The 14,833-nt window shown below is 45.1% G+C and overlaps 1 protein-coding gene across 3 annotated transcripts in view; it reads right to left on the bottom strand.

Annotated features, from left to right (window-relative positions):
• Positions 1 to 464: 464 nt before the first annotated feature.
• Positions 465 to 14,833, bottom strand: part of SP1 (Sp1 transcription factor) — a 35,501-nt gene continuing 21,132 nt past the window's right edge. For all 3 annotated transcript variants that reach the window (XM_002823317.6, XM_054527990.2, XM_024256884.3), the window contains exons 4-6: positions 9,808 to 9,976; positions 7,302 to 7,501; positions 465 to 5,968 (exon numbers count right to left, since the gene is read on the bottom strand). In XM_002823317.6, the coding sequence (XP_002823363.1) occupies positions 5,655 to 5,968; positions 7,302 to 7,501; positions 9,808 to 9,976 (683 nt within the window). In that variant the 3' untranslated portion in view covers positions 465 to 5,654. The remainder of the gene's footprint in view (positions 5,969 to 7,301; positions 7,502 to 9,807; positions 9,977 to 14,833) is intronic.

The following is a 14,833-nucleotide window of genomic DNA, read 5'->3' as shown; positions in this document are numbered from 1 at the left end:
CTCGATCTCCTGACCTCGTGATCCACCCACCTCAGCCTCCCAAAGTGCTAGGATTACAAGCGTGAGCCACCGCGCCCGGCAACGATGTCAGTTTCTTAATTTTGACAATGTACCATGGTAATATGTTAACAATGAGGGAAACGGGGTAAGGATTATATGGAAACTCTGTTCTAGCTTTACAACTTTTCTGTAAATCTAAAATTATTCCAAAATAAAAAAGCATATGAAAAAATAAAGTTAGTGTTGTCTGTTTGTCTTGGTCCTCCACATTTCCGTGTAGTTGTGGCGCATTGATCTGGTCATGAAACCATTTACCCGGGAGTTAAAATATAGGGCAATTGCACTAATTAACATGTATGGAGCACAACACAGTGTAGCTGGAAACCTTTGTTAGGTTCAGAGTATGAAGTTATAAACATACACTCTCCCCATTCCCAACCCTCTTCAATACACCAGAGAGATGGTTTTTTATTAAAAAACTTTTTAATTGGTTTACAAAGGAGGCTACAGACTACATTGAAACTAATCTTTGTACAAAAGGCCAAAAAAAAAAAAAAAAAGTCCCAAAACACCAAGAGACAAAAGGTAGGTGGAAAGACAAGAAAGGAAGATACAAAAGGAGCAGGAAGAAACTTACTTAGGGACAAGATTAGCATCATACATACCTAAGAGTGGGGGGTGAGGGGGAAGAGCAAGATGAGACAGCATTTAAAAGCATTTACCCACACAGCCCTGGTGATAATTGGATTGGAATCAAAACAAACACAACGTGAGATTATTAAGAGGTTTCAAAAGGCAACAGTGGTGTGGACTGGTTATTGCCAGTGTTAATAGAGAAATAAACTTGGGTTTTTAGGCACCAGAGATTGGAGCACCACCCCTCCCTTCCAGAGGATGACAGAGTCAGGAAGAGGAAGCAGGCCCTGGGGCAGCTGCCACTGGTGTGTGTAGATGTCTCCTCAGGTCAATCTCACTGTATCTTCCCCAAAGTCTTTGTGCCCTAGACTCTAGGTAAGGGCTATGGGATTTCACTGGGAGAAAGGGATGATCAAAAATATGAAGACCTGCCCTTGTCCACAATGTTCAAGAGCAGTTACTGGGAAACTGGAGCACTGGGTAGACAGAGCCCATATCCCTGGGGAAAAGGCACAGTGTAATTCCTGAAGGCAAGATGTGGGAAAGCACACATCCCAGGAGAGGTATCAACAAAATCCTCACTACTTGCAGCCCTAGTCTAATCCCATTTGTTAGGCTTTTTTTTTTTTTCTTCACTGATACTTAGCTAGGACTTAGGGCAGTTGAGGGGCAGATCATCATGCCTCTACTTTCTTAGCAGAGACAAGGAAGACTGGGGCTGTTTGATAATGAGGAAGGGGAAAATGGGAGAAAATACTCCTCTTTCAAATTAACACTGTGGAGAAAATCTTTCTGGGTTTGGGGAAGTCAGAGTAAAGACTTACGGGAGTAATAAAGCAAGGGACCCCCCTTCTTTTCCTTTCCCTGCCTTGGATCTAAGGCAAGTGAGCCAAATTTGGAAGAGGGAGTAGGAATTTAAGCTTAAGGCTGCTTAATGTCTTCCTGGGGGCTGGTGTTTTGGGAAGGCAGACAAAGAGAAACAGGTCAACCTCAAAGCTGGTCTGCTCATCCTCTTAGAAGAGGTCTGGCATCTGTGGAGTAGAGCCAAGAAAGGCACCACAGAGAGCACAGTCTCCAAAACAGAAGTAATAACCAGCTCATTTTATCAGCAGTTTTCAAAAGCAATGTTTTCCGGGGTTGGAGAAGTGCCATATCTTCCTCCCTTTCCCCAAAGCTACTGCTGCGACCTTTCATCCTTGTACATAAGTTACTGGCTCTCTTCTAAGGGAGATAAATTCTGAGATTTCACATTTTCCCTCTCAACCCCAAGAGGCTACCCAGCTTCAGTGAGGGGGAAGGAGAGCTATGCAAAGGGTCCCTCACTTGAGGCAGCTAGACTGTCCTTATTTCCTTGGTACCTGATCTCCAAAACTCTTGATCTGATCCCAAGGTCCAAAAGGCGTCAGGGTACTTACAACTGAAAACTTCAAGCAAGTAGCACCAGGGCTCCCCCTAAGCATAACAGGGGCCTGATTAGCACCCCAGAAGAACCCCTCAAAAAGTATATAAATTTATTGCATCCTAGCAAAGATCTGCAGCTTCCAGTATTCACACAACGTGAAGATATTAACAATACAAAATATATTTTGAAAGTCAAACACCTGCAGTTCATAGTGCTTTTTAGATTTGTTAAAAAAAATACAATGCTTAGTTTCCTATATAGGATATACAAAAGCAAAAAATATATATGTATATAGTAGAAATAAATCAGCCATAGTAATTTACAGCTTTTGTCTCCAACCCTCCCCTAATCATAATCTTTATCCCACACTTCAGTATATACTTTCTGGGATCAAAGGTTCAATTTATTCTGAACCAGGCTGAGAAATATCCATTAAATTGCATTCTGTGTAGCACCCACAGAGTGCCAGTTGGGAAGTCCCTGAAGGAAGATGGTGTGGGTTGTTACTGTTCTGGGTAAAAAGTGAGACAGTCAAATGACATGTAAATGAATATAAATGGGTAACCTGAAAACCTGAAAGGGTGAGAGAATAAGTGTTTTACTATCTCACCACTCTTCTGGGCAACCCCTGCCCTGCAAGTTTTGGTCATCTAAAAAATTTAAAAAACTCATTCAAAAAAATGAAAAAAACTTATGAAAAAAATTGCAGAATCAATATGCGTGTCAGTTACATTAATTTCTATTAGCCAAAAGTTCAGGGAAACAGGGTTTTTCTGTAATGAGCTCCTGACTCAAGGAATGTAGGCTCCTAACTTCCTGTGGAAGAGATTGAGTGGCTCACTACTGCTGGGAGACAAAAGAAGCTGCTTCTGTTTTGAGGCCAAACAAGATACTGGATCTGGAGCTTCCTTGGTGAGAAGAGAACAGGGCAAGTGGAAATAATTAGATATAAATTCACTCATGGTAATGCTAATGAAGAGGGTTGAGGGTAAACCAGCAGCTTTTCATTCGAGAGAGAAATACCATCAAATTACCTTCTAAAAGCTTATATCCTCAGCATCATTACACTAGTTTATATCTGGTAATTTCATACTGGAGAAGATTCCATTCCTTGAAATGCACTAGCAAAATACTGTACATTCCAGTGAGTCATCGTGCCCCTTTCCTCCAAAAGATGCCAAAGTACATGATTATAGACATAAAATAACAGGTTCTGAGTTCTGCCTCTCAGTGAGAATAAAGGGTATGATAGTGGCTGTGCATGGATGACTTGTATCTCAGCGTTAATAGAATTTGATTTGGGGAAAGTTCCTTGCCATAGTTCCTGAGTTGAAAACAGAATTACATCTGTGGAGAAAGGACCAAATGGAGTGAACTGTTGTTTAGAGTATTAAGTTACTATATTTCAGGTTAAACAACACACTTACCCAAAACTTAATTTGGATGGATTTTATATAAAATATATAATAGAATCATACCATCATCTATTTGTAGCCAAAGTAAAAAGATTTATGAGAATAAGGACTCTGCTATAGATCTGGATGTTGGTTTCACTTTCAAACACAAAAATAGTTTCTTTTTAAAAAAGTACAGTAGAATATCCTCCATTCATAATTGTAATTAATTTAGCATAAGCAAAGAAATGACCTTAGGAACATACCCAGGTTTTAAGATAGATTTCTAGGTAATGGGCCTGAAAGGCATTTTGATCTGAATTTATTTTCCAACAATTTCAAATATAATTTGTCATCTGTGTGTAGACATATACGGGCATGAACACACATTCACCCACACATACAAAAACACTTGCTTTCTATCAGATCAGGGTAATTTTTTTATTGCAGGTCTCTTTTAATATTGGCTGGCAGAAAACCTATCCCCAACCTAACAGATTACACACACACACACACACACACACACAGCCATTTTTCCACACTTCCTCACAGTGAAAAGCTCTCTAACAAGATACCAGAAGGTCGAGAGAGACAATGCTTTTATGACTGGGCCTTGAGGACAATTCTGGTTGCATTTAAATCTCAGTGCCAAATGCACTAGGTTCCCTGCTGTTATAATTTTTGGATCAGTCTCTTCTGAAATCAGGTCACAGAGAAAACAGGATGATTTCTCCCAATCTCTCCTATAAACCACTGTGGTAAGACAAGATTTCTTTTTGTTCTGGGCTATCATTCCCATGATCATGTGCTTCCTTTTCCCTTAGGAACCACCCAAGAACATACAAGGAAAAGTTAAGGGAAAAGATCATAAGAACCACTGTCTTGCCACTAGCACATGCTCTGGAGGAGTTCTGCAGAATGGAAACCTGAAACAGATTCATTGGCTGATGCTCCTTATTGACAATGGAAAAGAACCTAGTGGGGATGTTCAAAAGAAGTATATTTCCTTTCAGAATATAAACTCAGAAGCCCACACATCAAAACTTAGAGCTACCTTGGAAGACAGCAGTACCAAAGTCCAAATACTCCACTAACTCCTGAACCTGACTACGAGTCATTTCCTCTTCTGAGCACATGATTTTCCTAGTGAAAGCCCCCTACCTATTATTTGAAAATTTGACAGTTTATACAAACTGAGCCAAGATTATTATCTTCAAAGGGACTCTTGTACAATTCCACCGAAAGACTTCTAATTCTTGATGCTCAGAGCAGCTAATGAAGGGAGATGCCCTTGACTCTCCAGCGCCAAGAAGGTGCCTGCGTCAGTAGTATTTTGAACACTCCCTCCACAGCTACTTCAAGCATCAGCCCGGGCTTCAAGGATTTTTCCATTCTGCTGCTGGAACTAAGGTCCTGAAAAAATTGACAGAAGTGCCTCATCCAGGCAGTAACAAAAACAAAACATGAAGTGATCAGATGAGAGAAGATGAGATGGCAACAGCTGAGTTAGGAAAGGAGTGCAAGAAGCTGATCCCAAATAAAAAGACAAAATTAAGAAAGGAAAAACATTATATATGTATATATGAACTAAAAGCAGAGCATATGAACGCTTAATCTGGTGGGAAGCCAAGACAACATCTACAGAAAAGCTTGATGTGTCACAACAAGGCTCAGCCATAGGGAAATAAGGCAATATAAAAAAAATGACCAAGGTATTTTGGTCACAGAATGGTCTTCTTCCTCCTCCCAGCCAACCCCTGTGAATGCATCTCTATATATCTTTATATATATATATATATATATAATAATATAGAATCTGTTTTTTGTTAAAAAGTATTTCAATGATCATATATATTTATCAAGGCATGATGGCTTTAGGAAAGGGGGGGGGAATCCATCATGGAAGAGCTGAGAAGAGAAATGCAGGAAGGGTAGGCTGGGGTAAGAAGTGTAAGAAGAAACTGGGGTCAAACAAATGCTCATCAAAGCGTGGCACCAACAGAATTTTCACTAATGTTTCCCACCTTCAAAGAGGCACTGATGATACAGATGGGTGCCAGGACCCCATCTCTTCTCTTGTATCCCTCTCCTGATTCTTCTCAACACCATGCATTTTAATGCTTCATGGCTCTCTCTTCCCACATGTCTCTTGGACCCATGCTACCTTGCATCCCGGGGTTGATGGGTATGGCCCATATGTCTCTGGCCCCGGGTGCCTGATCTCAGAAGCCATTGCCACTGATATTAATGGACTGCAGATCTGCCACCTGCATGACGTTGATGCCACTGTTGGCAAGACGGGCAATGCCCTCTGGACAGATGGCCTCCATGGCTACCATATTGGTGGTAATAAGGGCTGAAGGAGTGGCAGTGCCGCTGCCTTCTGAACCTGCCCCACTGTCCAGGGGCAAAGTGCCCACACTCAGAGCTACACCTGGGCCTCCCTTCTTATTCTGGTGGGTCTTGATATGTTTTGACAGGTGGTCACTCCTCATGAAGCGCTTAGGACACTCAGGGCAGGCAAATTTCTTCTCACCTAGGTAAAGGAAAAAAAGATAAGAAGCCGACATGTTAGGAAGTGAGGTTACCTTACCCAATTCAGTGCTTACTCTACTAAGCTGAGTAAGGCTAGTATGAGGTAGTGATTAAAAACAAGAAAAATCTTCAAGTGGCCGGGCGCGGTGGCTCATGCTTGTAATCCCAGCACTTTGGGAGGCCGAGGCGGGCAGATCACGAGGTCAGGAGATCGAGACCACGGTGAAACCCTGTCTCTACTAAAAATACAAAAACTTAGCCGGGCGTGGTGGCGGGCACCTGTAGTCCCAGCTACTCGGAGAGGCTGAGGCAGGAGAATGGTGTGAACCCGGGAGGCGGAGCTTGCATTGAGCCGAGATCGCGCCACTGCACTCCAGCCTGGGCGACAGAGACTCTGTCTCAAAAAAAAAAAAAAAATCTTGAAGTATATTTTCCTTTTGGTGGGGGCGTGGGGAAGAAAAGTAGATAAAGGTTGGGGAGTACTCGGTAAGGAAGGTAAAACTTAGCAGTTTTAAAAGTAAGGCAGGGCAGAGACTAAGAGTAATGGTTTCAATGCTTTGCCTTCAAAAATCCCACTCAAAATCTAGCTCCTTATTTATTTATTTTTTTGAGACAGTCTTGCTCTGTCGCCCAGGCTAGAGTGCAGTGGCGCAATCTCAGCTCACTGCAACCTCTGCCTCCTGGGTTCAAGCAGTTCTCCTGCCTCAGCCTCCTGAGTAGCTGGGATTACAGGTGTGCACCAGCACGCTGGACTATTTTGTAATTTTAGTAGAGACAGGGTTTCCCCATGCTGGCCAGGCTGGTCTTGAACTCCTGACCTCAAGAAATCCACCCACCTTGGCCTCCCAAAGGGCTGGGATTACAGGCATGAGCCACCACACCCGGCTCCTTTTTTTTTTTTTTTTGAGACAGTGTCTTCCTCCGTCGCCCAGGCTGGAGTGCAGTGGCACGATCTTGGCTCATTGCAAGCTCCGCCTCCCGGGTTCATGCCATTCTCCTGCCTCCACCTCCTGAGTAGCTGGAACTACAGGCGCCTGCCACCATGCCCGGCTAATAGACGGGGTTTCACCGTGTTAGCCAGGATGGTCTCGATCTCCTGACCTCATCATCTGCTCGCCTTGGCCTCCCAAAGTGCTGGGATTACAGGCGTCAGCCACTGCACCCAGCCCCTCCTTCCTTCTTAAAAGTTTTCCAGATTAACTCCAATTCCATTTGTGACCCATATATTCAGTTTCAAATTAAGTTGCTCAGAAATTTTAGTTATTTTGTAGGTATATTTTGTGTTTTTCATTCTAGTCTATTACTATTTTTCTCTCCCATAGGCTCTTGCTCACCTGTGTGTGTACGTTTGTGCCTCTGTAGCTCATCCGAACGTGTGAAGCGTTTCCCACAGTATGACCAGGTACACATAAATGGCCTCTCGCCTGTATGCCAGCGCAAGTGTGCCCGCAGGTGTGAGGTCTTGCCATACACTTTCCCACAGCCTTGGATGTGGCAAATATGCTGTTTCTTTTTGCCAGGATCCCCCGAGCCCCTGAAAGTGAGGACACAACTATTCATCATTCATTCTAGAGAAACTAAAGAACCACAAAGTATCAACAGCAATCACCCAATCTACACCAAACTAAACCAAACTTTTATTTTTTGAAAAAGCCTTCTTTTTTGTTTGTTTTGTTTTTTTGAGACAGAGTCTCACTCTGTCGTCCAGGCTGGAGTACAGTAGCATGATCACGGCTCACTGCAACCTCCGCCTCCTAGGTTCAAGCAATTCTCCTGCCTCAGCCTCCCGAGTAGCTGGGATTAGAGGTGCACGCCACCATGCCCAGCTAATTTTTGTATTTTTAGTGCAGATGAGGTTTCGCCATGTTGGCGAGGCTGGTCTCGAACCCCTGATCTCAGGTGATGGATCCACCTGCCTCCACCTCCCAAAGTACTGGGATTACAAGTGTGAGCCACTGCACTGGACCAAGACTTCTTTTTTAAAAAGCTTTCCAGGGGCCAGGAGCGATAGCTCACGCCTGTAATCCCAACACTTTTGGAGGCCGAGGAAGGTGGATCGATCACCTGAGGTCAGGGGTTCGAGACCAGGCTGGCCAACATGGCGAAACCTCATCTGTACTAAAAATACAAAAATTGTTCAAGACCAGTCTTACCAACATGGTCCCCATCTCTACTAAAAATACAAAATTAGCCAGGCGTGGTGGCACATGCCTGTAATCCCAGCTACTTGGGAGGCTGAAGCAGGGGATTTGCTTGAACCCGGGAGGCGGAGGTTGCAGTGAGCCGAGATCACGCCGTTGTACTCCAGCCTGGGCAACAAGAGTGAAGCTCTTTTTTTTTTTTGAGACAGAGTCTCACTCTGTCGCCCAGGCTAGAGTGTAACGGCATGATCTCAGTTCACTGCAACCTCGAGCTTCCAAGTTCGAGCAATTCTCCTACCTCAACTTCCCAAGTTGCTGGGATTACAGGCACCTGACACCACGCCGGTTAATTTTTGTACTTTTAGTAGAGATGGGGTTTCACCATGTTGGCCAGGCTGGTCTTGTACTCCTGACCTCAGGTGATCCGCCCGCCTCGGCCTCCCAAAGTGTTGGGATTACAGGCGTGAGCCACCGTACCCAGATGAAGCTCTGTCTTAAAAAAAAAAAAAAAAAAAAGGCCGGGCGCCGCCATGGCTCACGCCTGTAATCCCAGCACTTTGGGAGGCCGAGGCAGGCAGATCACAAGGTCAGGAGATCGAGACCATCCTGGCTAACACGGTGAAACCCCGTCTCTACTAAAAATACAAAAAATTAGCTGGGCGAGGTGGCGGGCACTTGTAGTCCCAGCTACTCGGGAGGCTGAGACAGGACAATGGCGTGAACCCAGGGGACGGAGCCTGCAGTGAGCCAAGATCGTGCCACTGCACTCCAACCTGGGCAACAGAGCAAGACTCCATCTCAAAACAAAAAAATAAATAAATACATTTTTTTGGCCAGGTGCGGTGGCTCACGCCTGTAATCCCAACACTTTGGGAGGCCGAGGTGGGCAGATCACACAGTCAGGAGATGAAGACCATCCTGGCTAACAAGGTGAAACCCTGTCTCTACTAAAAATAGAAAAACTTAGCCGGGCGTGGCGGCACACGCCTGTAGTCCCAGCTACTCAGGAGACTGAGGCAGGAGAATTGCTTGAACCCAGGAGGTGGAGGTTGCAGTGAGCCAAGAATGTGCCACTGCACTCCAGCCTGGGCGACACAGCAAGACTTTGTCTCAGAAAAAAAAAAAAAAATTTTTTTTCATTTTCTCTTTTTATTGCCAGTAAAATATTCCCACATAATTTTTAAATTTTTTGTAGAGATCGGCTCTCGCTTTCTTGCTGAGGCTGGTCTCAAACTCCTGGGCTCAAGTGATCCTCCTATCTTGGCCTCCCAAAGTGCTGGGATTATATGCATCCAGCTCTGAGTCTTAAATCCTAAAAAAAAAATTAACCTTCGCCAGGCATGGTGGCTCACGCTGGTAATCCCAGCACTTTAGGAGGCCGAGGCGGGCAGATCACGAGGTCAGGAGATCAAGACCATCCTGGGTAACACAGTGAAACCCCGTCTCTACTAAAAATACAAAAAGTAGCCGGGTGTGGTGACAGGTGCCTGTAGTCCCAGCTACTCGGGAGGCTGAGGCAGGAGAATGGCGTGAACCCAGGAGGTGGAGCTTGCAGTGAGCTGAGATCGCGCCACTGCACTGCAGCCTGGGCGACAGAGTCAGACTCAGTCTCAAAAAAAAAAAATTAACCTTCTTCCTCTTACCTCCAAATCTATTAATTTTTCTTTATATTTGTAAGAAACTGTCTGGGTCAACTCACCTTCCTTCACTGTCTTTACAGTAGGGGCAGGTGCACGCTTCCCGCCGGGTCCTCCGACCGGCTTGGGGTTGGGCATCTGGGCTGTTTTCTCCTTCCTCTCCACCTGCTGTGTCATCATGTATTCCATCACCACCAGCCCCGTGGAGACCAAGCTGAGCTCCATGATCACCTGAAATTAAGAGAGAAAAGGGTCAACATGTGACATGGGCAGGTTATCACTGGCATCTCAGTGATACCATACAGTCACAGCATCATTTCTTTTGAACTGACATCCTACATTCACAGTATCACAAGTTTTGAAGCCTTTTTATGTTTAGCCATTCCATTCACTGACACCTGAAGACTCACTGAAATCTCAAGAATCATCATTGAAAATACCAAGAGTGGCTGGGCGCAGTGGTTCATGCCTGTAATTCCATCACTTTGGGAGGCCGAGGTGGGCGGATCACCTGAGGTCAGGAGTTCAAGACCAGTCTGACCAATACGGAGAAATCCCGTCTCTACTAAAAATACAAAATTAGCTGGGCATGGTATGCATGCCTGTAATCTCAGCTCCTCGGAAGGCTGAGCCAGGAGAATCGCTTGAACCCGGGAGGTGGAGGTTGCAGTGAGCTGAGACTGCACCATTGTACTCCAGCCTGGGCGACAGAGCAAGACTCTGTCTCAAAAAAAAAAAAAAAAAAGAAAGAAAATACCAAGAACCAATGAATATGTAAAAATCTGATCAAATCTCATAGTTGTTTTTTTTTTAATTTTATTATTATTATACTTTAAGTTTTACGGTACATGTGCACAACATGTAGGTTTGTTACATATGTATACATGTGCCATGTTGGTGTGCTGCACCCATTAACTCATCATTTAGCATTAGGTATATCTCCTAATGCTATCCCTCCCCCCTCCCCCCATCAGTCATAGTTTTTAAAATGCAACTCCACTTATAACGCATTTGTAATTTTTCACCTATTAGATTACCAAAAGTTGAAACCCTAATAACATACAGCATTGGTAATGGTACAGGGAAACAGACCCTCCCTCTCTCTCTTCCTTCCCTCCCTCCCTCCTTCCCTCTTTCTCTCTCTCTTTTTTCTTTCCTTTCTTTTTTTGAGACAGAGTCTCGCTGGCTCTGGAGTGCAGTGGCATTATCTGGGCTCACTGCAACCTCCATCTCCTGGGTTCAAGTGATTCTCCTGCCTCAGCCTCCCAAGTAGCTGGGACTACAGGCATATGCCACCATGACTGGCTAACTTTTTTGTATTTTTAGGAGAGACGGGGTTTCACCATGTTGGTCAGGCTGTCTCAAACTCCTGACCTTAGGTGATCCACCCGCCTTGGCCTTCCAAAGGGCTGGGATTACAGGCATGAGCCACCACGCCCAGCCGGAAACAGACATTTTCATAAACAAATAGTGATAAATTAGTACAACTTTTTGAAGGCCAGTTTGAAAATATTTAAATGTACATCTAATTTGAACCAGCAATGTCCATATGTTTACATGTGGTTCTGCCTGTAACCTCAGCACTTTGGGAGGCTGAGGCGGGAGAACTGCTTGAGATTAGGAGTTCAAGACCAGCCTGGGCAACATAGAGACACTCTGTCTATAAAATAAATAATGGGCTGGGCACGGTAGCTCAAGCCTGTAATCCCAGCACTTTGGGAGGCCGAGGTGGTTGGATCACTTGAGGTCAGGAGTTCAATACCAGCCTGGCCAACATGGTAAAATCCCCATCTCTACTAAAAATACAAAAACAAAACAAAAAAAAATCAGCTGGGTATGGTGGAGCACGCCTGTAATCCTAGCTAATCGGGAGGCTGAGACAGGAATTGCTTGAACCCAGGAGGCAGAGGTTGCAGTGAGCCGAGACTGTGCCACTGCACTCCAGCCTGGCCGACAGAGCGAGACTTCATCGCCAAATAATAATAATAATAATTAGCTGGGCATGGTGGCATGTGCCTATGGTCCCAGCTACTCAGGAGGCTAAGGTGGGAGGAAGATTGCTTGAGCCAAGGTGTTTAAGGCTACAGTGAGCTATGATCACATCACTGCACGCCAGCCTGGTCAAGAGAACAAGATTCCAACTCAAAAAAATATATATAAATAAACAGTGTATGCTAAAATGCTTTAGACTCTCATCATGACTCAGTTGGTCACATTTGACATTTTCAAACACAGCTCTAGGCCACTGGTAAAAAGTGACAGATAATATTCCTTTTTTTTTTTTTTTTTTTTTGAGACTGAGTTACGCTTTTGTTGCCCAGGCTGGAGTGCAATGGCACGCTCTTGGCTCACTGCAACCTCCGCCTCCCAGGTTCAAGCAATTCTCCTGCCTCAGCCTCCTGAGTAGCTGGGATTACAGGCACCCACCACCACACCTGGTTACTTTTTGTATTTTGGTTTTGTTTTTTAGTAGAGATGGGGTTTCACCATCTTCGACAGGCTGGTCTCGAACTCCTGACCTCGTGATCCGCCCGCCTTGGCCTCCCAAAGTGCTGATTACAGGCTTGAGTCACCGCACCCGGCTAATAATATTCTTCGCAAAAGTAGTATCTTATAAAGTGACAGATAATATTCTTCTCAAGACTTCTTTCCTTTTTTTTTTTTTTGAGACGGAGTCTCGCTCTGTCGCCCAGGCTGGAGTGCAGTGGCGCGATCTCGGCTCACTGCAAGCTCCACCTCTCAGGTTCACACCATTCTCTTGCCTCAGCCTCCCGAGCAGCTGGGACTACAGGTGCCCACCACCATGCCTGGCTAATTTTTTGTATTTTTAGTAGATACGGGGTTTCACTGTGTTAGCCAGGATGGTCTTGATCTCCTGACCTCATGATCCGTCCACCTCGGCCTCCCAAAGTGCTGGGATTACAGACGTGAGCCACCGCGCTGACCTCATGATCCGCCCGCCTCGGCCTCCCAAAGTGCTGGGATTACAGGCGTGAGCCACCGCGCCCAGCCTTTCCTTTTTTTAAGAAGACCGGGTCTCACCATGTTGTCCAGGCTGATCTCGAGCTCCTGGGCTCAAGTGATCCTCCCGCCTCAGCCCCCCAAAATGTTCTGTTGTGATTATAGACGTTAGCTACTGCTGCCTAGCCTTTCTCAAATTTTCAAAGCATTTACTATAAATAAGTATTAGTCTATCATGGCACCTTGTAAACAAGTTAGCAACTCTGTCCATATATTTAAGATGTCTGGGCAGGCATGGTGGCTCATGCCTATAATCCCAGCACATTGGGAGGCCAAGGCAGGAGGATTGCTTGAGCCCAGGAGTTTGAGATCGGTCTGGGCAACACAGTTAAGACCTCATCTCTACAAAAAAAAAAAAAAAAAAAATTAGCTGGGCATGGTGGCGTGTGCCTGGAGTCCCAACTACTTGGGAAGATGAAACAGGGTAATCACTTGAGCCTGGGAGATGGAGGCAGCAGCAAGCCCTGACTGTACAACTGCATTCCAGCCTGGGTGACAGAGTAAGAGCCCATCCCAAAAAAACAAAAAACCAAAAAAGATTTATATAAATGCAAGGTGTTAACTTGGACTGCTTTGTTTTATCTATTTTATAAGGAAAGAAAGTAACTAAATGAGGTAGGACAGACTTAACATCTAGAAATCCAAGTTCTTGATTTTACTTCTGTACCTAATCTCTATTCTTTTCAGCTCTTCAACATAATTTTGAGTTACTATGCCTAATAAACCTCTCCTTGTGCTTTCCTTCTCATTCTTTTTTTTTTTTTTCTCTTTCTTGAGACAGAGTGGGAGTACAGTAGAATCTTAGTCCACTGCCACCTCCACCTTCCTGGTTCAAGCGGTTCTCCTACCTCAGCCTCCTGAGTAGCTGGTGATTGCAGGTAGAGGCTCCCGCCACCATGCCTGGCTAATTTCTGTATTTTTTTTTTTTTTGGGATGGAGTCTCTCTCTGTCGCCCAGGCTGGAGCGCAGTGGCGTGACCTCGACTCACTGCAACCTCTGCCTCCCAGGTTCCAGCGATTCTCCTGCCTCAGCCTTCTAAGTAACTGGGACTACAGGCTACAGGCATGCGCCACCACACTCGGTTAATATTTTACTTTTTTAGTAGAGACGGGGTTTCACCATATTGGCCAGGCTGGTCTCCAACTCCTGACCTCATGATCTGCCCGCCTCGACCTCCCAAAGTGATGGGATTACAGGCGTTAGCCACTGCACCCAGCTGCATTTTTAGTAGAGACAGGGTTTCACCAGTTTGGCCAGGCTGGTCTCAAACTCCTGACCTTAGGTGATCCGCCCCCCTTGGCCTCCCAAAGTGCTGGGATTACCAGCGTGAGCCACCTTGCCCGGCCTCCTTCTCATTCAGTCACTTTTACGGTGCAGTCTAGGCTGGGCGCAATGGCTCACGCCTGTAATTCCCGTACTTTGGGAGGCCGAGGCGGGTGGATCATGAGGTCAGGAGTTCGAGACCAGCCCGGCCAAGATGGTGAAACCCCCGTCTCTACTAAAAATACAAAAATTAGCCGGGCATGGTGGCGCATGCCTGTAGTCCCAGCTACTTGGGAGGCTGAGGCAGAAGAATCACTTGAACTCGGGAGGTGGAGGTTGCAGTGAGCCGAGATCCTGCCATTGCACTCCAGCCTGGGCGACAACAGCGAAACTCCGTCTTAAAAAAAAAAAAAAAAGGTGCAGCCTATGGCACTAAAATAAATTTAATCAGAATGTCTGAGACTTTCATGATATTGGTAGAGCTAAAACTAGGAAAATGTACTGGAGTACAGGGTTAAGAACAGGTTTTGGAGTAAGAGAAACTTAGATATGAGTCCTGTCACAACCATTTGATTAAGTTTCTGACAATGAGCAAAAACTTTTCTGGTTGTCAGTTTCTCCATCAGTAAAACTGTGACCAATTATCAACTTCATAAAATTACTGTGAAAAACAAATGAAGAGGCTCACACCTACAATCCCAACATTTTACAAGGCCGAGCTGGACAGATCGCTTGAGGCCAGGAGTTCCAGGCCAGCCTGGCCAACATGATGAAACTCCGTCTTTACTAAAAATACAAATATTA

This window comes from Pongo abelii, chromosome 10 (genome assembly GCF_028885655.2).
Source record: "Pongo abelii isolate AG06213 chromosome 10, NHGRI_mPonAbe1-v2.0_pri, whole genome shotgun sequence".
Taxonomy (NCBI): Eukaryota; Metazoa; Chordata; class Mammalia; order Primates; family Hominidae; genus Pongo; species Pongo abelii.
The sequence above is the reverse complement of the archived record's forward strand: the minus strand, read 5'-3'. Positions and strand labels throughout refer to the sequence as shown.